A 26672-nucleotide genomic window follows, 5' to 3' on the forward strand; every position below is an offset into this window, starting at 1 on the left:
TACATCATTTTTAGAATAAAACAATGGGAGATGAGAAGGCACAGGAGATTTCCTTTTCACGTGGTTCGTACTTTTACCAGGTATATATATATGTGTATATATGTGTGTGTATATATATATGTATGTATGTACATATAACATATATACATATATACTAACATATATATGTTTAAATCGGTAACTAAATGTACAAAAATACTAAAATAAATATGTAACTAAATATATAAAAATATATGTTTAAATCGGTAACTAAATATATAAAAATACATATATACATATATTTCTTTAAATCAGTAACTATATTAATTAAATTAATAACTTCTCTCAAAAAAGTCGCTCATTTTTCATTATTCACTGGTTTAAAGAGTATCTCTTGCACTCATCGCTCCAGTCATTTCAGATGGAAGAGTAAAAACACACCCACGAATATCCCTGCACCCATGAAGTCTGAAGTCCAGTAAGAGGAGGAAGATGAAAAACAGATAGAAAAATAGATACAATGCTAGATGGCAATAAAGGCTCTGGAGAAAAATAAAGATGGGGAAAAATATATGGGCTGCAGGCTATGTGGGCTGAGGTTTAAATGTTAGATAAGAACAAGCAGGAAAAAAATGTCCCAGCCAGAGCAAAGAACAAAGGCAAAGCCCCTGAAGAGAAAATATGCTGAAATATCCTAGGAACAGCTTGGAGAACAGTGTAGGGAGAGGACTGAACAAGGTCTCATGTCAGGAGATGAGAGCAGGGAAGGAACCTGGTGAGCTCTGCAGGATCAACTGGTCAAAGAGCAAAGGGAAAAACAGGAAAATCAGTCAGGAACTTATTGCAACAAGTGAAGCAAGATATATAGAACTTCGTCCGTGGAGGTGATGAACATTTTGGATTCACACTTCTAGGAGAGAGGACAGATTTTGCGGGTGGACTGGATTTGAGGTAAGAAAAAAAAGAAGAGTTAAGGATGAATCCAAAGATTATGGTCTGAGCAACCAGAGGGATGAAATTTACCAATTCCTACAATGTGAAAGACTGCAGGAGACACAGGTTTGAAAAGGCAGATAAGACTAGTTATTTGACCAAATACTTTAAATTTGAGATGCTTATTTGATACTAAAATGGAAACGTTAAGAAGGCAATTGGAGAAGCCCAGCATTTAGGCATTAAAGGTGAGAGGAATGTACTAAAGATATAAATTTGGAACAGAGTATATATATATATATATATAAAGGCATGAGGCTGGATAAGAAACCACTCAGTAAGTCTATGTAGGTGGAGGAGAGAGAAAGTGTGAGGATTAGGCCCCGAGCCCAGCTCAGCAAAGAAGGCTGGGGAGGAATGGCCAAGCGGATGGAAGATTCCAGAGTGCTGCTATCTAGACACAAATTCAAAGAAGTTTTTCAGGCCAGGCACAGTGGCTCATGCCTGTAACCCCAATACTTTGGGAGGCTCGGGCAGGTGAATTGCTTGAGCCCAGGAGTTCAAGACCAGTCTTGGAAACATAGGGAGACTCCATCTCTATTTAAAAAAAAAAAAAAATTAGCCAGGCATGGTGGCATATGCCTATAGTCTCAGCTACTTAGGAGGCTGAGGTGGGAGGATCACCTGAACCTGGGAGGTTGAGGGTGCAGTGAGCTGTGATAATGCCACTGTACTACAGCCTGGGTAACAGAGCAAGAACCTATCTGAAAAAAAAGAGAAAAAAAAAAAAAGATTTTCAAGGAGGAGGTAAACAACTGTTATGAAATACTGCTAACTTAATTAAGATGAAAACTCAAATAGGTTATGAGTCATTTGGCAAGAATGAAGTTACTGATGACATTGACAAGAGCAGTGTTTCAGAAATGATGGGACCAAAACCTGACTTGAGTGGATTCAAAGAGAGAAAAGAAAAAAGAAAATGAAGTAAGCTAATAGAGACAACTCTAATCAAGGAAATTAACAGTCAAAAGAAGCAGAGTGTTAGGGTCCCAACTGAAGAGGCATTTGAGGTCAAGAGGGTTTTTATTTTATTTTTTTAAGACAAGAGAAATATTTGCTGATGTGAATCTTCTAAGAGAAAAAGAGAAATGAATAGTACAAGAAGGAGGAGGAGAACTGAATTGCTGGGATGGTGTCCTAATTAGGTGAAAGCGAACAGAAACTAGTGTGCAAATGAAAAGATGACATATAGGAGCTTAGATAGTGCCATTCACAGCAACAGGTGGGGCAGCAGATAATTAGAGCAAAGATTGTGTTGCTCATAGGACCTTCTCAGATCACACATGCTCTATATTGTAAGCCAAATGGTATCCCCTGTTGGCCACTACTCTGGGACACAAATGCTCCATCAATCAAGGAAATTGGGTGTTTGTATCCCCAAAAAGTTAGTTCGTTTCCTAAGAACTCCCTAATCCTTGTACAAAGAGTAAGGTATAGAGTAAACATCACTCCAATCCCACTTATACTAAACCCATGGCTATCAAAATTCAAAAGTGAATAAGAACATTCTAACATCTTGAAAACCTCAGTGGAATTAAATGAGAAAGCACTGTATTTTCTCTAAGAAGATTTAAGAAGATACAGTCTCTTCAGAGGCAGACAGAAAAAGTGGGAAGATGAGGGCAGAGAAACAAAAGAGATCTAGCTACAAAAATGTAGAAAAATCCGAAATGCACTAGAACTAATGCCTTTACCGGAGAAAACTGCGTATGATACATACGTAGAAAGAGAGAAAGAAGGGTTATATAATACTAGACACAAATGTTTATCCAGAACATACAAATTATTCCTATAAATTAATAATACAAAGACCAAAACTTAATCATACTATGCATGACTAGAAAGTGTTAATATTTATCAAAATAAATTTTCTAGAAAAACATAAATTTCAAACATTGACTCAATAGCATAAAATCTAAATGACCTATAATTTTGGAATATACTAAGAGTTCACAAAATTCTAAAATTTCCAAAATTCGCAATTTGTAATTCATAAAATATTCCAAAATTCAAGTTCTAAAACACATATTATTATTAAAATAAATGTAATTAATTATATTCAATGTATTAATGAAAGATGTTAATAAACAGAGAAACAGGGGCTTGGAGTGTATGGGACCTCTGTACTAGCTGCAATTTTTCTGTAAATTTAAAACTTTTTAAGTTCATTTTTAACAATGTTTTAAAAAATTAATACTTTCTTGATAATAATGAGTTAGAAAATAAAATGAACTACAAAAGTCTAATTATGCAAATAAGTACTCAGGAATAAATATAGCTAAAATTAGTGACCTAAGCAAAAAAAGCAAACAAAAAACAACAACAAAAATCCCCAGAACTGTACTGATACATAAAACTAGAAACTACAAACAAATGTTCTTTTATAAGAAAAGTTAAGAACTTGACAGAAAGTACTAGTGATATATTTTCATGTTCTTAAAAAAGGTCAAAGTTATTCAATGCTTTCTTATCTCTCATATAACTGCAGTTGGGAAGTGAGGGCTGCCCAAGATATGTGGAAATTATTCTAATGCACTGATCATGCAAGCACAGAGGTACCAATAATGAGATGATATGCACAGAAATCATTTTAAAGTAAGGTTAGTTGTTTATCATTTTCAGATAAAAACAGCTTTGTCCTTGAGATGAAAAACTGCATCTCTATATCAGTAATTCCAGAAAATATACATTATCATAAAAGAGACAAATTATATCATATCCTTATTTAAAGTATATTTCCCCATATATAATATAAATAATCCTTATCTTTAGTTTCAAAGTGGATAAGGAGGTATATGTCTTCAATTCGTATCATTTCTGTTCTCTCACAGATATACTGTCAGATTAGCTGTAGCCAAATATTGATGTTTAAATAACTGTTATTTATACATTTCCAAAATGTAGGAATAAATCCTTTTCAAAAAGAACTGTAAATCTTGAATTAGCCATACATTTTTTGCAACTTCATTTTACTATAAATGCTGATACCTTCCAAAGACACATTGCAAACACTCTTTTTAAATCACCGATTTTTTAAATCACTGAATTGTTATTTCAAAAAGTTTTCATAAAAAACATAAAATATCAACTTTTTGTAAATATCACTGTAAAAGACTTTTGCATGAATTGAACCCACTAGCTATCAACAGCTAACATACTAAAGGGATTTGTAAGATAAACAATAATAAAATTCAGAGACAGGAAACACATTAGAAAAATAAAGGTTTGACAAAGCAACACAGAGAAGGAAAATTCTAAATGGTTAACAGATATTTGGAGAAATTCTAATGAGTAAGTAGAGCCACGCAATTGAAATGATGATGATGAGTATGTGCTCTCAGCTCAGATTAGACCAACCCATAAAAATTCCATTCTTCATAAGTTAACTGTCATAAAGTCCATAAAATAAGTTATTTAAGGGCATTCTTTGCAGCACTGATTATGGCATCAGGGATCTGAACACAATGTAGGTGGCCATCACTAAGAAAGCAAATATGTAAATTGTAGTGGATCTATACTATAGTATATAGTAGTGTACATAGAGCAACAGGGCCAACAATTCTGTTGCTATCTTAGCAACAGAAGTGGTTAAGAGAATAAAATCTATAGCACGATAGCATTTATGTAAATCAAAAAATGTCTAACAGCACTATGCATTTGACAAGGATATACACATAGGCCATTGTGTTTTGTTTGCTCTCAAGTCCATTCCTCATTCTTCCACCTTTAGGCTGCATTTCCACAGGTCCCTTGCCAACTACCTTCCGGTTAGGTTTGACTAATGGAAGCGCTGGTTGGACTTGAGGAAGAGAAAGAGAAAGAGAATCAAGGTATTATTTCCCTTCTTCTCTCCTCCCTTCTACCCCATCTCCCTTCCCCGTCTCCTCTTCCCTCTTCTCTCTTTTCCCTCCTATTCCCTTATCTCTCCTTCCTTCTCCTCTCCTCTCTGTCTTGTGTGGGCATTTTTTAGCAGTTGCCATATCTTCTCCATGGTTGCAGCTCTTTACCAGACATGTCCTATTTCTGTGGCCCTAACTCCTACAGAGCAACTCCTGACATGGTTCTAGAACCTGTAAGATTTCCCTGATATTTGGATTCTGCTGCATACCATCCCTTTCCCGTGTCATTCCAGCCCCAAGGGACTGTAGTGATCTCTTGCGGTCATCTTCCCTAGTGGTCTCCTCCTACCACTCTCTGATGAGCCTCACCATCCTGTTTTTCTTCCCAACTTTTTAGCCACTGGATTAACTAACTCCTTATGTTTATTTTTTTTTACCTGAGATACTAGAGTGGTTTGTTTTCTGATTGGATTCTAACTGATGTAGTATCAAATATTAGGAGTGGTCCCAGGCAACACACCGTAAAATGGGATACTGAGATTGGGCAGTTCATCTGCTTAACCTTAATAAGGTGGTAACTTCTTTACAGATGGAAACTGAAATAATGGTATTCTGTGACAGGCAGAGGCATTATGGGTATAGCACAAACACTCTTCATAAATATTTTCTTTTTTATTTGCTAGCAATAATCCTAATCATAAGCTAGAATAAAACCTAATTATTCTCCTGGAATAATAAGTTAAAGGTTCCTTTTTAGTAACACTGTCTCCAGTTCTATTCATATATTATACATTACTGCACATTTTCAATCATATTTTCCTCAAATTTTCAATAAGAAAAAAAATCTCTTGGGGAGTTTACTAGTAAGATGGTAATGTGAGTGAATACTTTTGCACAAACACAATCATAACCAGTACCTAACAGAAATAGGAGAAAACCAGTGAAAAGACCAGAAACTTGGAGTAATGCCATCCCCATGTGAGAAATGCCCAGCAAATTTTGCACAAACAGAGCAGATGGAATCAATCTTAAGGGGCCCTACAGGATGGATGCAAAAGTCTCCATTCTATGAAAGAGATAGATGCTATAATAAAAGTCAACCACTGCTGGTGCCTCTCAAAATAGGGAGCAAATGAACCCTAAGGCAGAGAGGACACTCCAGATTGGTCTGGCAGGGCTTCCTCCCTCAGCAGATGCTGCCTTCTTCTTGACCCCAGACCCACCATCCTTAGGTCAAGTTCTCTCAGAAGCAGACCCTGAGTGCAGACAAGGGGCAAATAATGTATTCGGAATTGTTCTCAGGAGGAAGCAATAAGAACAAGTGAGAGGGGGGTAGATAGGAAAAGAGAAAAAGCCAAGCAAGGGTACAAATTCAGGGAAAGTTCTAGTTTCCACCCCATCTTGTAGGTAAAACTGGAGCATGCATTACAACTTAGAATTTGTACAGACTTGAAACAGAGTAGCTAGGCCACTGTACCTTCACACTAGTGACACCTGAAGAGTGAAGGGAAGATTAAAAAAACTGCCAAGTACTTATCTGCACTCCCCAGGAAAAAGAAAGCTTATTTGTCTAAGGACAAGCTACTGAGGGTCTCAAGTGGAGCTGTTAGCAGCCAAGGGTGCACAAATGGGGATGGGAGCAAGAGCTGGGAAAGGGGACCCAGGGGAACAGGGTAGGGCACGAGCAGAGCTCACAGCCCTCCCCTCCAGTGGGCAGATCTCAGAGCTGCCGACTCTAAAGTAGGGTCAGTGTGGAATTCTCTTTCTTTCCTCTTCTTAATGGGAGAACTGTTCACACATCACACTAATTTCCAAAAGAAGAACAATTTCAACTCTTGCTTGTATATAATATTGAAGAAAACAAAACTCCATCTATAGGAATAAAATAATAAATCTTTGACAATTACTGATTGATATTCACAACAAAATTCAAAACGACACTAAACAAATAAAACGAAAGCGACTGGTGATAAAGAGGGAATAATACGGAATCAGTAAAGAATGTGGCCAAATTAAAAATATAATGGGAACATTAAATTTAAGATGAAATCACGAAAAAAATTCACTCAGTGGAGCAGAAGACAGATTGGAAAAAACATATAAAGTTTTCAGATATGAAGGATGAAAGAATTAGAGAAATGAAAAACATGGAGGACAAAAGAGTTAGATCCAACCAGCATATTGGGATTAGCAGGTAAAGAAGGAATAATAAATAATTACATAAAATGTACTTGAGGTGAATTAAGACTCAGGTATATCATGCAGAAATGAATACAGAAAAAATAGTATCAAGGAGAAGAAGAAAAACAGTCCAAAAAGTACACAACAAAACACAAACAAATCAAAACAGATTCCTTGCAAATAAAAAAAGTTAAAATACTTCAGGCACAAAATGAGAAGTTTCTAAAGCATTTTTGCTTTTCGTAGGAGGAAAACTATCATGACCTTGCTAATTTTACTTGGACAAGTTTGTCTCATTCACAAAACAAAAAGTCATTATCAGGTATGAAAAAAGAAAACATAACCCTCAGGTTTCCTTGGTTTCCAAATTGTAAAATATATGAATCAACCAATACAGATGAAAGAAAGAGCAGATGAGTTGTGACACTAAAGGAGTTATACTGAACATTAAAATAATCTAACCATGAGTTAAAATGAGTGTTAAAATATTTATAAAATCACACAAATGTAAAAAATCTTTAAAGAGATATTGTGAAGGAAAATATCTCCCTTACATTCAAGATTATATCAAAAAATAAGTATCAGAGGTAAGATTACATAAAAGCATGCTTCAGTATCATCTTATACAGATGGGGTTTGGGTGAGTAGAGATTAACCCGCCCAATTTCATTCCTAACCCTAAACAAAGTTCAGACATAAGGACTTCCTTTTCTTTTAACCACCATTAAAATAAAATCAAATTAGTATATTTCAAATCACTAAAATAAGAAAAAAGTTAGCCATATGGCAGAATATGTGGGGAAGGAGCAAGAACACATACAACTATGGGCTGAAATATTCTCCATACATTACAAATCATTCCCTTATGGCTTATTTAATGACTTGAAGACAGTCTCATGACTTAACATTAAGGTGCATAGCTATTTATAAAATTCATTGTCAACTTTATAAAAATAAATTCATATGCACATAGAAAACAGAAACAACACCAAGCCATTTAGCTTTCTCATTACAAGAATTATGAGAAATTCCTTTTCTTATTATTTATATATCTGAAATTATCAGAATAAAAATATTTTAAACATTTATTTTTTCTTGTCCAGCATTAAATCAGTTAGAATATGTAATTTATATTATGCATTAATTAATTTAAATAGAATGTATTATGCAAAGACAGAAAACAAGTGACTAACTTTAAAAATGAAAGATTTTCCTGTATTTTATAAATTTGAAAGAACAAGTATGTTTCCTATGTGAAAACAAACAGTAGATGTATATTCCCTGATATGCCTAAAGGAAAAACATGCAGACATCATAGTAACATGTGTGTCAGATTAAAGATGCCCATGATTTCACAAGGTGCTGTCTATGTTCCTGTCCCTTGATTCTGGGTGGGCTCTTCAACTGCTGTGATCAACAGAATACAATGAAAGACTCACTATGTCTTTTCCCAGTAGCTTCTACATCCTGTCTCTTCCAACACTTGCATTTGCATCCCAGTCACCATGGTACAAGAAGTCCAAACCACATGAAGAAGCTATGTGTCGGACAGGCACTCTAGCCAAAAGCCTCAAGTGAGTCCCTAGATGACACCTGCATCAACTGCTAGCCATTTGAACGTCCAGCATTGTGTGTATCCAACCCAGTGAGGCCTTGATTTGGCTCCAGCCCCACCCACACATAACTGCAAATCATGGGAGACTGCAAGCAAGAAGTGCCCAAAGAATAGTGAGAGATAAGTTTTTTTAAGCCACTAAGTTTTAGGATTTTTTTTTTAATGTAACACTAGATAACTGGAACAATATAAGCAGATACAATTGTGTGTGTGTGCATGCATGTGTGTGTGTGTGTATGTGTGTGTATGTGTGGTAGTAGGTAGGAAAAAACATTTTACCAGGTAAATTTTGGCAAGACTTATGATAGGGTCCTTTGTTGTAAACAGCTATCAGTTGAAATAAAATAGCAACATTGTTGCTTAAAGATACAGCAAACAAATACACTATTATAATCTCCATGTTCAAAGACAGAATTTATATTGCATTAAAATTGAATCTCAGAATCAAAGACAGAAATAATTATATCTAAGGAAAACCCAAAATATATATATATTTACTGAGTTTCTACTACATGCAAAGTACTCTTTTGGGTTTTTTAAATGTTTGTGTCTCAGAAACTTGTCAGTTTCTGAAAATCTATAAAATGAAATCTTACGTTTCTGTTTCCATAAGTTATATTGGCAATAAAGCATCTTTCTTAGAATGCAAGCTTCTTTAAATACCATTATCAAGATATTTAGCACTTTTGCTCAGAACTGACAAATGAACACGCATTTTGCTTAAGGCATAGTGCACAGCTAATTAATATTCAAAATAATAAATAAAGAAATAAAACTAACCTGGGCCATTTAAATACTGTGTAAGTGAACAGTGTAGTCGAACAATTATAGGTTCTGTTCGAATTACTTCCCAAGCCACAGCAATCTCCTCCTGCACAAATATATTTAAAAGATGAATTAATCATCTTTTAGAGTTCAAAATGAAAAAAAAAACCACACAAACTTTTAAAACTTGTGTTCGCAAAATGCATATAACATGAAGGCCTATAAGTTATCTCAAAACCCACTGTTTTGTGAAAATATTGGCCTTCTATGTATGAGAACTAAAAATGAATACTTAAAATATAACGAAGTATTGTAAAAGCCCATAAATTTCAGAGACCATTAGAAAAACCAATGCAAATATATGTTTATAAAATCGCTGCTTCTTTGACAAGTCACAGCAATTCTTCAGAAAGCACCTTAACAGTCAATATGTAACTAATAATATTATAAGACAAAACTGAAAATTAAATTTCCCCAAAAAATAAAATAAAATGTATTTTAAATGCACCATTCATATTACATAAAATTGATACTTACATCAAGAAAGCTAACATCGATATGCAGATCAATATCTACATCATCAATGGCTCCATATTCCCTGAAAGCAAAAATTAACACTGTTTTTTTCATTTTAATGATGCTTAAAAGATGGTGTGTGTTAGGTTATTTTATTTAAAATTTTAAATCACTAATTCTCATCCTTGATTTTGACAAATAGCTCACATCTAACTGTGGATATGAAATAACTAATAATCTAGTTGAACTGTCATTTTTCTGTTTATACCACATTGATATCTTTCTATTGTCTTGTACACGCACATGCATATATAAAATCAAGAGTTGCTTGGTTCATAGTTTTAAATATTCCGTTTTCTGTGGCAAATTAGTCAGTCTTCCCATATGACTGCTTTGTTTTCACAGCATTCTCTGAGGATAAGGAGCTGCTTCTGAAGACAAGAAAGGAGTTGATGACATGAGGAAGGAGTATAGGGAAGACACACAATAATGCACCCATAATTTTTCCTTCTAGTTAGGCATCAGTGGTTCAGAAACCAATCCAAGTGTTCTGCCACTTAAATGTCAGTGTTTTGATGGGCAGCTCTAAAAGTCTGATATTAAAAAAAAAAAAGGAACTGTAGTATATTCTACAGGAAGGAATTATGAGGACCAACTTTTGTACAGCACAGGTACTGCCACGAACCAACATACTTCTTAAGCAAATGAAAGAATATAAAAACAAGTTTGAATATTCTCCATATATAACACATCTGTATTTTTGATATTCTTATAAAATTCTGAAGTTACAAAGGCTATGCATAGTGAGAGATAAAAACCACAGAAATAACTGAAATGATAAAAGTTAATGACCAATATTTACTCAGCACTGATGTGCCAGAAATTGTTCTAAAGATCTTACATACATGTGATAATTTAATACAGTACTCACAAAACACCTAAGGTACTACTGCCATCTCCGCTTTACAGATGCATAAATTGAGGCCCAGAGTACAAAGTAACTTATCAATCATCACTCTATAGCAGAGCTGAGACTTGAATACATGTATTTTAGTTAATATTCAAGAAACTAGCACTTTGTGTTGGAAACCAGGTCAAGCATTAATGGATGATCTCATTAGGTCCTCATCACAGCCTTGTGAGGTGGATAATATTACAACATTCATTTTGCAGATGAGAAAACTAAGATTTAAAGATGTGAAAAAAGTTGCCAAATGAAAAATAAGTTAGTGGGGAAGTCAGGAATTGAATATATGTCCAACTCTAAAACTGTGTCAAGTATGGTATCTGGCATATAGTTAAGTACTCACTAAAAATTTATGTCTATTATGTATTCAAGTAATAGAATTATAATACATAATTGTGGCACTTTTATAGAGTTCAGAGAAGAAACTTTTAATGATTGAAAAATTTTATGTGATTTAATGAATAAAGGAATCTAGGGGATCTTTTTCTTTCTAATATAAATGACCAAAAACCAAAGCATATTAGAATATAAAGTAGCCTCTGTGCTTTCTCCATTCTCTCCTTTAAAAATACATTAAAACATTGAGCACATTTTCAACTTTTATGAAATTATACTCTTATTCTTTCATGGTAATATCTTTAAATGTTACATAAAGAAAGGGATAAAAATGATTTGCATAGGTATTCCTTTTTAAAGACCATCAAAGCATCATAACATCTGTGCTTTGCAAACTATTTTCAAACTATTCTAAAAATCTGAAGAGGAAGGAATTCTTCCAAACTTGTTTTATGAAGCCAGCACTACCCTGATACCAAAACCAGACAAGGAAACAACAAAAAGAAAACTACAAGCCAATATTCCTGATGAACCAGATGCAAATATCCTCAACAAAATACTAGCAAACTTAATTCAATAGCACGTTAAAAAAATCATACACCATGAGCAAGTAGGATTCATCCTAGAGAGTGCAAGATGACTCAACATATGCAAATCAATAAACGTGATACATCACATTAACAGAATCATGAAGAAAATGTTATGATCTTTTCAACAGACAAAAAGCATTTGATAAAATTCAACATCACTTCATGATGAAAACTCTCAACAAATTAGCTATAGAAGGAACATAACACAATAGAGGCCAAATTTACAAACCTACAGCTGACATCACATTGAATAAGAAAAAACTCAATGCTTTTCCTCTAAAATATGGGAACAAGACAAGGATGCCCACCTTCACCACTCTTATTCAACCCAGTACTGGATGTCCTAGCCAGAGCAATCAGGCAAGAGAAAGAAATAAAGGATATCCAATTAAAAAAGAGGACGTCAAATTGTTCCTGTTTGTGGATGACATGATCATATATGTAAAAAACTCTAAAGGCTCCACCAAAAAAACTGTAAAACTAATAAACAAATTTAGTAAAATTGCAGGATACAAAATCAACACACACAAAAATCAGTAGTTTCTGTACACCAATAATGAACTATCTGAAAAATAAATGAAAAAACAAATCCTATTTACAACAGCTATGAAAAATAAAATACATAGGAATAAATTAAACCGAGGAGGTGAAAGATTTATACAATAAAAAATAAAAAATTGTCCCTCTATTCTCTCTTCTCTCTCTTTCCACGGTTTCCCTCTGTTGCCGAGGTTGGACTGTACTGCCTTGATCTCGGCTCACTGCAACCTCCCTGCCTCGGGCTCCCGTGATTCTCCTGCCTCAGCCTGCCGAGTGCCTGGGATCGCAGGCACACACCGCCACACTTGACTGGTTTTTGTATTTTTGGTGGAGACGGGGTTTCACCATGTTGGCCGGGCTGGTCTCCAGCTCCTGACCTCGAGTGATCTGCCCACCTCGGCCTCCCGAAGTGCTGGGATTGCAGATGGAGTCTCACTCACTCAATGCTCAATGTTGCCCAGGCTGGAGTGCAGTGGCGTGATCTCGGCTCACTACAACCTCCACCTCCCAGCCGCCTGCTTGGCCTCCCAAAGTGCTAAGATTACAGCCTCTGCCCGGCTGCCACCCCGTCTAGGAAGTGAGGAGTGTCTCTGCCTGGCCGCCCATCATCTGGGATGTGAGGAGCCCCTCTGCCAGGCCGCCCCATCTGGGAAGTGAGGAGCGCCTCTGCCCAGCTGCCACCCCGTCTAGGAAGTCAGGAGCGTCTCTGCCTGGCCGCCCATCATCTGGGATGTGAAGAGCGCCTCTGGCCGGCTGCCCCGTCTGGGAAGTGGGGAGCGCCTCTGCCCAGCCGCCCCATCTGGGAAGTGGGGAGCACCTCTGCCCGGCCGCCCATTGTCTGGGATGTGAGGAGCGTCTCTGCCCGGCCGCCCCGTCTGGGAAGTGAGGAGCGCCTCTGCCCCAGAAATGAGGAGCGCCTCTGCCCGGCCGCCCCATCTGGGAAGTGAGGAGCGTCTCTGCCTGGCCGCCCATCGTCTGGGTTGTGAGGAGTGCCTCTGCCTGGCTGCCCTTCATCTGGGAGGTGAGGAGCGCCTCTGCCTGGCCGCCCCGGCTGGGAAGTGAGGAGCGCCTCTGCCTGGCAGCCCCATCTGGGAGGTGAGGAGCGCCTCTGCCTGGCTGCCCCATCTGGGAAGTGAGGAGCGCCTCTGGCCGGCCGCCCATCGTCTGGGAAGTGAGGAGCGCCTCTGCCCCGCCGCCCCATCTGGGAAGTAAGGAGCGCCTCTACCCGGCCGCCCTGTCTGGGAAGTGAGGAGCACCTCTGCCCCAGAAATGAGCGCCTCTGCCCCGCCACCCCATCTGGGAAGTAAGGAGCGCCTCTGCCCGGCCGCCCTGTCTGGGAAGTGAGGAGCGCCTCTGCCCGGGAAGTGAGGAGCGCCTCTGCCCGGCCGCCCCGTCTGGGAGGTGAGGAGCGCCTCTGCCCGGCCACCCTGTCTGGGAGGTGAGGAGCGCCTCTGCCTGGCCGCCCATTGTCTGGGAAATGAGGAGCGCCTCTGCCCGGCCGCCCCGTCTGGGAAGTGAGGAGCGCCTCTGCCCGGCTGCCCCATCTGGGAAGTGAGGAGCGCCTCTGCCCGGCCACCTTGTCTGGGAAGTGAGGAGCGCCTCTGCCTGGCCGCTGTGCAATCTTCCAAGTGTGAAGTGACAGCCTTTCTGCAGGTGTACCCAACAGCTCCGAAGAGACAGCGACCATCGAGAATGGGCCATGATGACAATGGTGGTTTTGTTGAAAAGAAAAGGAGGAAATGTGGGGAAAAGAAAGAGAGATCAGATTGTTACTGTGTCTGTGTAGAAAGAAGTAGACATAGGAGACTCCATTTTGTTCTGTACTAAGAAAAATTCTTCTGCCTTGGGATGCTGTTAATCTATAACCTTACCCCCAACCCCCTGCTCTCTGAAACGTGTGCTGTGTCAACTCAGGGTTAAATGCATTAAGGGCGGTGCAAGATGTGCTTTGTTAAATAGATGCTTGAAGACAGCATGCTCGTTAAGAGTCATCACCACTCCCTAATCTCAAGTACCCAGGGACACAAACACTGCGGAAGGCCGCAGGGACCTCTGCCTAGGAAAACCAGAGACCTTTGTCCACGTGTTTATCTGCTGACCTTCTCTCCATTATTATCCTATGACGCTGCCACATCCCCCTCTCCAAGAAACACCCAAGAATGATCAATAAATACTAAAAAAAAAATAATAATAATGAAATAAGTTCATCAGGACACAAAAAATGAAAAGATAATTGCTTGTTTATGGATGGAAGAATATTATTAAAACATCCATACTCCAGCCAAAGCAACCTACAGATTCAATGCAATCCCTGTCAAAATATCAATGACATCCTTTACAGGAATAGAAAAAAAATTCTAAAATTCACATGAAAGCACAAAAGACCCCAAATAGCCAAGGCACTGAGCAAAAAGAACAAAGCTGGAGACATCACACTACCTTACAAAGCTATAGTAACCAAAACAGCATGGGACCAGCATAAAAATAGACATGTAGACCAACGAAACAGAACAGAGAACACAGAAATACATCCATACACTTACAACCAACTGATTTTCAACAAAGGCTCCAAGAACACACCTTGAGGAAAGGGCAGTCTCTTCAATAAATGGTGCTGGGAAAACTGTCCATGCACATGCAAAAAAATGAAACTAGATCCCTATCTTCATATACAAAAATCAACTTAAAGTGGATTAAAGATTTAAATGTAAGACCCAAAAATATAAAATTACTGGAAGAAAACATAGGGAAAATGCTTCATGGCATTTGTCTGGCCATGGATTTCTTGAATAAGAATTCAAAAGCACTAATAACAAAAGCAAAAATGGACAAATGGGATTACATCAAACTAAAAAGGAAACAATCAACATAGTGAAGAGACAACCTACAGAATGGGTGAAAATATAACTGCAAGCCATGCATCTCACAAGGGGTTTATATCAAGAATATATAAGGAACTCAAACAGTTCAAGAACAAAGACAAACAAACAAACAAACAAATAATCTGATTTTAAAAGGGGCAAAAGTCCAGGTGTGGTGGCTCATGCCTGTAATCCCAGCATTTTGGGAGGCCAAGCTGGGCAGATCTACTGGGTCAGGAGTTCGAGACCAGCCCAGCCAACATGGCGAAACCCTGTCTCTAATAAAAATTCAAAAAAATTAGCCAGGTGTGGTGGCACACGCCTGTAGCCCCAGCTACTCAGGAGGCTGAGGCATGAGAATCGCTTGAACCCAGTCGGCAGAGGTTGCAGTGAGCCAAGATGGCACTACTGCACTCCAGCCTGGGTGACAGAGTAAGACTCTGTCTCAAAAATAAAAATAAACATAAAAATAAACATAAAAATAAAAGGCAAAAGACCCAAATGTGCATTTCTCAAAAGACATACAAATGGCCAACAGGTACATGAAAAAATGTTCAACATCACTAATCATCAGGGCAATGCAAATCAAAACCACAGTGAGATATCACTTCACTCCAATTAGAATGGCTGTTAGCAAAAAGATTAAAAAATAACAAATGCTGATGTGGATGTGGAGAAAAGGGAATCCTTTTGCACTGCTGGTGGGAATGTAAATTGGTATAGCCATTATGGAAAATGTATGAAGGTTCCTCAAAAAATTAAAAATAGAACCACCATGTGGCCCAGCAGTTCCATGATTGGACATTTAACCAAAGGAAATGAAATCAGTCTGTCCAAGAGATATCTGTGCCCCCATGTATATTGCAACACTATTCACAACAGCCAAGATGCAGAATTAACCTAAGTGTCCATTAACAGATGAATGGATAATGAAATGTGGTACATACACACAATAAAATACTGCTCTGCCATAAAAAATGAAGGAAATCCTGTCATTTGCAGCAACATGGATAAACCTGGAGGACACAGTCTTAAGTAAAGTAAGCCAGGAAAAGAAAGACAAACACTGCGTGATGTAAGTCATTTGCAGAATCTAAAAAAAGCTGATCTCATTGTAGTACAGAGTAGATTACCAGAGGTTGGGAAGCATAAAGGGAAAGATGATGAGGAGGAGAAACTGGTCAATGGGTACAAAATCACAGTTCAGTAGGAGAAATAAGTTATAGCACAGTAGAATGACTATGGTAAACACTAGTATGATATATATTTCAAATTAACCAGAAGAAAGGATTCTTGATGTTCTCACCACAAAAAAGATCAATGTTTGTGGTGATGGATATGCTAAACACCATCATTTGACCATTACACAATGTATATATGTATTGAAACATCACACTGTAAACCACAAATCTGCACAATTATTATGTGTCAATTAAAAATAAAATTTTAAAAATTGTGTAAAGCACAGTATCTGGCACTAAATAAAAATTTCTATCTATCGACTATTCAAGTAATAGAATATAATCCCTTTTATAGGGTTCAGAGAAGAAATTTGTACTGATTAAATGGTTTTATGTAATTTAATAAGAAAAGGAATGTGGGAGATTTGTTTGCTTTTTGATATCTATGACCAAAATAATGTCAGCATATCCAAATATAAGATAGCCTGTGTGCTTTCTCTGTCCTCTCCTTAAAAATATATTAAAACATTGGTTGGGCGCAGTGGCTCACACCTGTAATCCCAGCACTTTGGGAGGTCGAGGTGGGTGGATCACTTGAGGTCAGGAGTTTGAGACCAGCCTGACCAACATGGTGAAACCCCATCTCTACTGAAAATACAAAATTAGCCAGGCGTGGTGGCAAATGCCTGTAGTCTCAGCTACTCGGGAGGCTGACGAAGGAGAACTGCTTGAACCCAGGAGGTGGAGGTTGCAGTGAGCCAAGATCGTGCCATTGCACTCCAGCTTGGGCAACAAGAGCAAAACTCTATCTCAAAAAATAAATAAATGAATATATATATATAATATATATGTATATATATATGTGTGTGTGTATATATATAGAGAGAGAGAGAGAGAGCACATTTCCATTTTTAAGGAAATTGCACTTTTTATTCATGGTAATATTTTTATAGGTTACATAAATAAATGAATAAATATTTGCATAGGAATTAATTTTTAAAAACCGTCAAAGCATCTATAATGTCTGTACTACATGATAAACATTAATCTTAAAGGATAAGATTATGTGCAAATTTCGATATGAAAGTATACAGAAAATATGACAAGAATAAGGGCCAAGCAAATGAACACTTTGATCTCTGCCTCTAGTTCAGGGTACCGCAAACATTTTCTGTGAAGGTAAAGAGAGTAAATATTTTAGGATTTTCAGGCTACATACAGTCTCTGCCGCATCCATCTTTTCTTTTCTTTCTCTTCCTTTCCTTCTTTCGTTTTCTTTCTCTCTCCTTTCTTTGCTTGCTTTCTTTCGTTATTTCTTTCTTTTCTTTCTTTCCTCTTTCTCCCTTCCTTACTCCCTCCCTCCTTTCTTCCTTCCTTCCTTTCTTTTTCTTTCTCTTTCTTTTTTCCTTCTTTCCTTCTTTTCTTCTCTCTTGCTCTCTCTCTCTCTTTCTCTCTTTCTTTCTTTCTCCAACCCTTTTAAAAAGCAAAACCATTTATAGTTCACAGATCTGTTCAAAACAAACCTCACAGCCCAATGGTCATAATTTGAATGACCCTGAACACTGGCAAATATTTAATCAATAAAATCGTGAGGCATGTAAAAAGAAAGAGCCACTAAACTGAATGATGAGGAAAGATGATGAATGATGTCCAAGTAAAGTTTCAGGAGTGTGAAGGGGCCCTGTCTACAACCACACTTTGCTCACCGAAGTTAATCCTAAGAAAATAATAACAAATATATTCAAAGTCTTACCTACAGCCATGTGGGTAAGAACAGAAATTGAGAAAATAGATATAGAATAATAAGGAAATAGTTAAGTAAACTATAGCATGTTGATAGGAGAAAAAATTACCCATTAGTGAAGGAGTCGATACAAAAATATTCATATCCTGGGGGAAATGTTGCAAATATACTGATAAGCAGATTACCAGAAAAGCATGGAAGCTAAAATGATATTTTTAAGAAAATAGAAACAGGAAAATCAAGAGTAAAAACAGTACTTATAATATCAACTCTAAATTGTGTGTAAAACTTATTTTATGAAAAACGTTATGTATTTTCTAAAAACATAGGCCTACTTTTTCTGATTAAAAAGGTAATACAGGCTCATTATATAAAATGTGGGAAATTTTAAAATGCACAAAAATAATCTGTCTTATCACATTATGGAGATGATTCTTTTTGCTTATCTCATTCCAGTCTCTTCCATGTATACAAGATTTATACAGTGTAATATATAAAGATTGTGGTTCTGTTCTTTCACTTCTTCTATCATCAGCTGTTTTTCCCATATTGCATTATATTTTATATAATATAATGCATAATTTTATAATATATATAAATACAATACAATTCCTTTTTTGTTTACACTATAAATATTGGTAAACAGCAACTGGATTAAAAAAATCTATGTGCATCTGTCTTCTCATAGAATCACTTCTTGAATTACTGGGTTAAATAAACATTATAACCATATTTGGGATTCTTGATGTATGTTGTTTAATTACTTTTTAAATGGTTACAACAACTTATAATTACACCAGCCAGGTTATCACAATGACCTTTTCCTACATTCTCATCATCATCAGACATTTTTTTTCTCCCATCTTTGCCAATTTTATGGGAGGGAAACAACTTTTTTTTTCTTTTGAACTTATTTACATTGGCAAAACGCTGGTATGTTTACAGGCAGGAAGATTAAAAAAAAAATCAGTACGACCCTTATCTACAACTGTTTTCTCCATAAATAGTTTTTCAGATTACTTCAACAGAATTTACCATAAAGGAATAATCAGAATGTGCATATATGCTTTTAAAACCTCTTACATGTGAATTTCTAAGTATTTTGTATATGATGTCTTAAATGACATTTTGGTTAAAAGTATCTTCCCAATTTCTAACACTCCAAAAAAAGGAAATGAAGGGTTGCAAGTGTTCCTCTTCTTCAACATAGCAGAACATGAATAAAGAATTTTAAGGAGGCAGAGGCCCTAAAGGTTTGCAATTAACTGGATTCTGCAGGTGTAGATCTATAAATAGCTATACTTTTTTCTTTGTATGCCAGATTTCAAAGAATTCACAAATGACGCTGTGTATATGCAAACCCATTTCCGTTGTGATGCCCTTTTTATATAATGCCAGTAATTTCATATTTCCCACTGAGAGATTACAAAGCGTGATTACAGTTTGTCCAGATGCAGCGACCCAGTCATCAGGATTGCTTCTATATCTGAATAACTTTCAGTGGCCCAGGATCTCATGAATAGCAAATGCAGAATCAAGTTGAATGCTTGAAATATGACTACAACTTGAATTGTGAAGCTAGATATCTGATTGTGTCCTGAATGCAGTATTCGGTATATAATAACTCAAAATAATTTCATGTGCTGCCTATATTTATTCACTGTGAAAAGATCACATCAAATTGATGAATTTGAATTTTTTTAATATGAGGGAAACAATACAGAAATGATCTAACGAAATTGCTTCATTCTGGTCTGAAAAGAATGCCTCCACAAATGTTCTTTCCCGACATGTAGTGACATATTAAATTCAGGGTGAGCTACTCTTTTAATCTACATTTCTTGAAATCTGGTAATTTGATTTTGGATATTTAAATGTGACTTAGTTCATTTAAGCATATATGTATAAAGTTTTTTTTTTCAATGAATATGGACTTTGAGCCACTGTGTTAGAATTCTTAGCAATTTGTTCTCCTATTTTTAATGGAACTACTCAAGACAATATCCTCACTCGTGAGACACTCACATACACACTTACAATATATTAAATGTTGGAGCATCTATGTTGGTCCTTCTTTGTCTATAAAACTTCAGCTTATTCATTACACTGTTATGATGTTTTATAATGAAACCTGATCAAAATCAGCAGTCATTGTGTTGGTTATGAAAATATATTTCAGATATCTAGCCTTGTCTTATTAACTGTCAGGGAACACACACACACACACACACACACACACACACACATATATGTATATACACATACGTGCATGCATGCAACTCTACCACATGTTCCTAGGAAGTAAGCCTCTATTGCTACTTGTTTATTTCTTCTTTCAACAACTGGATGGTTATATTTTGAGAAGACAGATATTTTGTGAAGATACATACACCTTCCCATGTCATCTGAAACTCAACAGCTTGCATGTCTATCTCTGCATGCCTACTCAATGTGTGGTTTTTGCCCAGCGTGGGAGAGATGTTTGTGAATGGGCCAAGAAATATGCAAACTCAGTAGTCAGGAAGAAATTCTGGCAGATTAAAGCATTTGCAAGACTGTATCCAAGGTAGCTATAAATTTCTCTAAAGAACAACAGGGCTGAGAAAAATTTAAAAATTAGATCCAGATAAGAAAGGAAGCTCATGTAAAACTGTGCATAAGAGGTACAGTATAAACAACTGCTACAACTCTGCAGTCAGCTTAAAAATCTTCAGTTTTGCTAGGAGAAAGCCCTTGCGTTGGGAGTAGTGGTTAGCGTCTAGGATCTGAGCACCTGAAGCTTACATCTAGATTATGTCCCCGTGGTTTGGGAAAATGCTCCTCCTTTCTTTCCCCTCTGTGCTTCCTGTCATCACTTCCCTGATTTTCAGAGTCAGACTGTTTTTATTCTTTGGCTTGGAGGCAGAGGATGAAGACTCAATACGCTAGAAAGGAGATTACAAAATATTCAATCCAAGATCTTTTTTTGATGAATGATATACATCTATGTAGGCTGAGGTATGTTGTGGTAATAAGCATTCTTAAAATCTCAGTGGCTCAAAACGAAAAAAGATTTATATCTCACTCCTACCTTATTGTTAATATAGAATTGGGGGTTAGGGAGGGGCAGCTCACTGTCGTCACTAAGGGGCCCAAGGAAGCAGAGCTGAGGGGACATGGGAACTAACACACTAGCACTTAGCTCACATATGACTGGCCAAAATTAGTGATATATCCATGCCTAACACTAAAGAGTGAAAGGAAATACAATCCTACCATAAGACCAGAACAGGAGAACCAGAAGATATGTAAGCAGTCCTACTGGCCACTGCAAATGAGAATTCAGAAATCCAGAGAATGTAAAGCAGTGCATTCTGAGGTATGCATTTTTTTTCTTTCCTTTCATTTACCATTTTTGTTTTTTAAAGGAGATATATGTTTGGTGGGTATGAGTAACGTGATATACGTTCCTTAAGCCACCCCAAATTCTCAGAATGCTCGTTTCCCAAACGTTACCCTCAAAAGGCCCAATTACAATTGTCTGTGCACAAAAAGTGATCGAAATAGTCACAACAGTTGACTATTCACAATAGAACAGTCACAATAGAACAGTCACAATTTTAGAAGCTTCCAGCCTACATTAAGCATTAGTCACAATAAAAAGGTTAGACTATTACTCATATGACTTAAATTTTCTAAATGAAAGATGGCATGATCATAAGGTAAAGAATATTTTATATTAAATGGAAGTTTTAAATTTCACAAAGAAACTATCAGAATCATTTCTTTCCTAAACAAATATGAATTTTCTGATATGTAATTCCCTTTCTAAAAATACTAATTTCAATTTATTTTCCAATGACACTGATCAATTTTATTTTCATAAATATATAGGGAGGTACATTTACAATGAAAAACATAAAATGTGTTTTGTTGAATGATTCAAGATGAGACTTATTCAGACTGATCGCAAAGTTCATGTTGCCCCAAGACCTAACTCACTTCCTATACAAAAGACTATAAATCAGAATTATCATCAATGTTTACATGTATGATTCAACAGCCAGTAGTAGGCTTTTGGATAGAATGGTGAGGTAGAATTGTCATTATCTACTTAAGTAATATATCTATCATCACTCACTTTTTCTACACCTTCTTTCAGCCTTCTTTAAGAGGATTTTGCCTCAATAATCTCAGGATTTTGCCTAGGCAATCTCAGTTACTTCCATCTCTTACAGAGAACTTAGATGTGGTTAGCTGCCTTTCTCATTAGATGTTGCTTTAAAAAAAAAAAAATTACTCCTAATAGCCTGTTGTGCATATTGAGTTACTTTTGCTCTTCAAACTTCATTAAGTTCTTGTAAGCCCCAATTAGGTAAAAGAACAGCTAATTAGAACAGTCTGTTTTCAACAGACTTAGAACTTTGCAAGGAAGATGATTTCAAGACCTTCTGCCTAACTACCCACCTCTTTTCCCTTGAATCCAAGCCTAAGTATTTGAAACTAGACAGTAAATTCATTCCCATTTAAGTAAATCAAACTAGTCCTGCTGTGATTCACCTTTGTACCATGAAGACTCTAAGAAGATATTTATTTTGGAAATATCCTCTACAGCTAGAGAAAATCTAGAGCAGGCAGGAACATGGCTTACATTCATTAAGATTTAAACTGGATCAAAACTATTACAAGTGAAAAGGGTTAAGGGGAAAAAATTCAAAACACTGATATGACTTTAGATACTTCATTTGACTGAATTTCCAAACATTTTTTAATCTAATTTCAGCAGCTAACAATTATCACTAACTTAATTAATAATAGAAAATACTGATACAGACCATCATAGGTACTTAACAAATGCTTGGTGAAGAAACAAAAAAAGAGCTTCATCTATACATGGCAATATGACTGGGGCCTAGACAGCATGGAAAGATGTTTTAGAAAAATATTTAACTATAAAAGAAATAAACATGTGCTAAAGTTGTCCACTAAACAAAAATATTTCTTTCTTTTTTTATTTATTTTTTTTTTTTTGAGACGGAGTTTCGCTCTTGTTGCCCAGGCTGGAGTGCAATGCCACGATCTTGGCTCACTGCAACCTCCGCCCCCTGAGTTCAAGCGATTCTTCTGCCTCAGCCTTCTCGAGTAGCTGGGTTTACCGGCACCTGTCACCATGCCCGGCTGATTTTGTATTGTTAGTAGAGATGGGGTTTCTCCATGTTGGGCAGGCTGGTCTCGAACTCCCAACCTCAGGGGATCTGCCCGCCTTGGCCTCCCAAAGTGCTAGGATTACAGGCATGAGCCACCGCGCCCAGCAACCAAAATATATATTTCAAAAAAAAAGAAGTTGAAGTCTATGTTGTATTATGATTGTTATATCCCATAGACATATTTTGGTGTATATAGAGATGTAGATTATTGTGCTTAAAATTAAAGTTTTAAGCTTTCAAGCAAAGTTCAATTACTGTTAAAAAAAAAAAAAAAAGAAAAAAACACAGCCATTGTTTTGGACTATGTATTGATAGTCCCAATTGCCTTCTTCATATATGCATTCTATAACACTTATAAATATGCATATTACCTAATCTGGAGCCATAACAGAGATCAATGTAAAATTATTGCACTAATTTGCTAAAACTTTGAAGTCTGCAAAGAGAAGACTTGCTTTTCCAAATATAATCCCAACACTTTCACTCAATTGTAGCCTAATATACCTTCATGAATAGAACAGAGACAGTCTGGGTACACAATCCCAGTTTATCTTAGGCTGCAGATGGGAGTTTCTATTTCTGCAGTTAAAATAAAATGTTTGGCAATTATAAATTACAGCTGTGCCGTACTTCCCAATTGAAATTACTTGTTTGCCCTCTCAAAATATGCATATGTCCATTGAAGAAGTTACAACCAGATAATGTGAATGTCTTTTTTCAGATGGTGCCACTGAAAATAATCAGGAAGCCGGCAGCCTATATTTCATGCATGTCCCATGATGGTACCAGAATACATGAAGAATTAAAAACCAAACCAAAACAAAACGAACAAGAAAAAGCACTGCCCAACCATTCACTGAATTCAGTCTACAGGGGGAGACGTAAGCCAAATAATTAAAAGACATGAGACGAATAATAAACAAGGTAAGAGCCAAATGTGATGGAAGTCCAGAGAACAGAGTAACTTATCTGCACTGGAGATTCCAAGAAGGCTCAGAGAGAAGCTGACCCATGGAATGGGGCTTAAATACAGACAGCAGTGGGATTTGAAGAGCCGCATTCCTTGATCAAAGAACTGCTTATGCAAATGCCCAACGTGAAGAGGGAATATGACATATCTGGGTAGTCTGGGAGCATAAAGGGGCCAGACTGAGGTCAGGCTACGAAAGGGGTCTGGAATTCCATGGAGACTTCAAGACTACAGTGTAGGCAAAGAATGGAAATCTGAAATAACCAGAGCTGACTCCTGGAAACTATTATGGCGGCAGAAAAAGCTTTTTCTTACATTAAGGAGAAAAAAGAAAAGTAAGGATGGTGGGGTCTTCTGAATTATTGAAAGCAATACAAATGATGTGTAAATTTATCACCAAATAATATATTAGGTAACTACAGAATAAAATGCATGATCATTCAAACAAGTACTGTGCAAAGTTACACTTTTTTTTTTTTTTTAGGGACCAGATGACAATGTAATTTGGATACCAGTGGGTAGGCATCATTTACTTTTATCCTTCACAAGCATGTGGCCATGATTTATGATAACAGCATGGGCCCAGCTGGCCAAATCTATTCTAGGAATTAATTATGACACTACTTAAGATTGATATGTCTTCAAACTAACTCTCCAAAATAATTTTTAATGCAATCAATGTAATCTTAAACCACATGTGTCAAAAAATAGACATAAATATGTCATTTTGTGTAAGGATAAACAGTAGACTCTTTCTAAAACACTTTAAAATACAATTAAAACCCCAAATTTTTCCTTTAATTTAAATTACTCCAAAAGTAAATTTCAATGACTTACCATAAAACTTTAATTTTATTCACCAGTGACACTTATTTACCTGAGAGAAACTGCATGTGGCCCATATATCTCTCTAACTGCTGACAAATCAGCTTCCAGTTGTGGGTGCTTGTGCAGTTCCCCATCATAGTTCACCTGATGAAAAGGGATAATTTAAAAGTGTCTCAGAAGTGAACAGAATCAAAAACTTAAGCAACCTTTTGAGACAGGTCTCCCTGTGCGTTTTGCCATGGGCATTTTTAGCTTCAATAAAGTAATATATTCACTAATATCCTTAGGTTCACATATGACTAGAAAAATTGATTATGGTTGGAACTTAAAGTTAGTTTATATTAATACAAAGAAAAAGCAAATGTAAAAAACTAGTGAAGTAAATGTCTGGCAGATAATCTAAAAAACTTCTAGAATGAACATCAAGACTGAAGAAAAGCATTTACTTCCCCTCTGTAAGAATTAGTTGTGTAAACAAAAATCAAACAGTAATGATTTTGCATAATGTTAAAATGTTATACTGGTAAAGGAATCATTTCGTTGGGAAAACTATCTTATTGCTAGAAAGACATTCCTGGAGAGAGGAAAGCCCGTTTTATTATATCCATCTCTCTGTAGCCTTGCACATGCTTGATTGACAAATTACTAATTTTTCATTCTGAATAAATAAATTTACTTGCATTCTTTTACATAATTTTGGCTTTAACGTCCTTCTTTAACATATTACCCTCCCATTATACTATCCAACTTATAAAGCACATTTGCTCAAGGAGTTTATAGAAACAGAACCACATATTTTACAGCCACACCCTAAAATCAATTGCTCAGTTTTAAATTTTAACATTAACCTGAAAAATTCTGATGAGTTATTTTATACATGTGGCTAGGCTATTCTCATATATTTAAATTATGATGATTCTTCATAACAATTTTTCAACACCAAGAATTCAATGGCAGTGAATACAAATAAACAAATGATGAAGATGCTCAGTAATGTGGGCCCATCAAATTTAATAAAGGTTAACCAACTTCTATTTAAAACTAACAATATACACTTTTATTACAAGTGTCATTATCTCAGAATAGTGACTGAACACAACATGCTTAAGAAATTCAAGTCAAAAGCATAATAAAATACTATCTGCAAAATCGCTGTAATGAATTAAGATGACTTCAATGTAAGTAAATGATTACAATTGAAAGGACTGCAGGGGAACCTTAATTTCTAAAAATAGGTAGAAAATGTGCAAAGATAAATTATATAGATTTTCTAGTTAGTTACAGAACCCTGAACAACACACAGGTCCCTTAACTCTCAGGCACAGATTACCACTAGGACAACATGGCTATTAGAACTTTAAGACTAGGTATTTGGAAGACCAGGTTTCCTTACCTGCCCTCCGTAATAAAATTCTTCGGAATCATTGTCACCTTCAGAATCTTCCTCCACTGTACTATTCTGTCTTGACTCCTTAAAATAATAAAGTAAGAAAACAATTTAATGGTCAAATTATTTTACCTTTCTAAAATAGCAAGTGACTATAATAGGCAAGTCTTGAGCATATATTATGGATTTTATAT

The 26672-nt window shown here is 36.4% G+C and overlaps 1 protein-coding gene across 7 annotated transcripts in view; it reads right to left on the reverse strand.

Moving 5' to 3' along the window:
• The window catches only part of PARP8 (poly(ADP-ribose) polymerase family member 8), a 188165-nt gene that overhangs the window by 64418 nt on the left and 97075 nt on the right, over positions 1–26672 (reverse strand). For all 7 annotated transcript variants that reach the window (XM_055112394.2, XM_063604478.1, XM_055112393.2 and 4 more), the window contains 4 exons: positions 26485–26562; positions 25141–25235; positions 9910–9970; positions 9388–9478 (listed from right to left, as the gene is read on the reverse strand). In XM_055112394.2, coding sequence (XP_054968369.1) covers positions 9388–9478; positions 9910–9970; positions 25141–25235; positions 26485–26562 — 325 coding nt within the window. The remainder of the gene's footprint in view (positions 1–9387; positions 9479–9909; positions 9971–25140; positions 25236–26484; positions 26563–26672) is intronic.

The sequence above is a fragment of the Pan paniscus genome, chromosome 4 (genome assembly GCF_029289425.2).
Source record: "Pan paniscus chromosome 4, NHGRI_mPanPan1-v2.0_pri, whole genome shotgun sequence".
Taxonomy (NCBI): domain Eukaryota; kingdom Metazoa; phylum Chordata; class Mammalia; order Primates; family Hominidae; genus Pan; species Pan paniscus.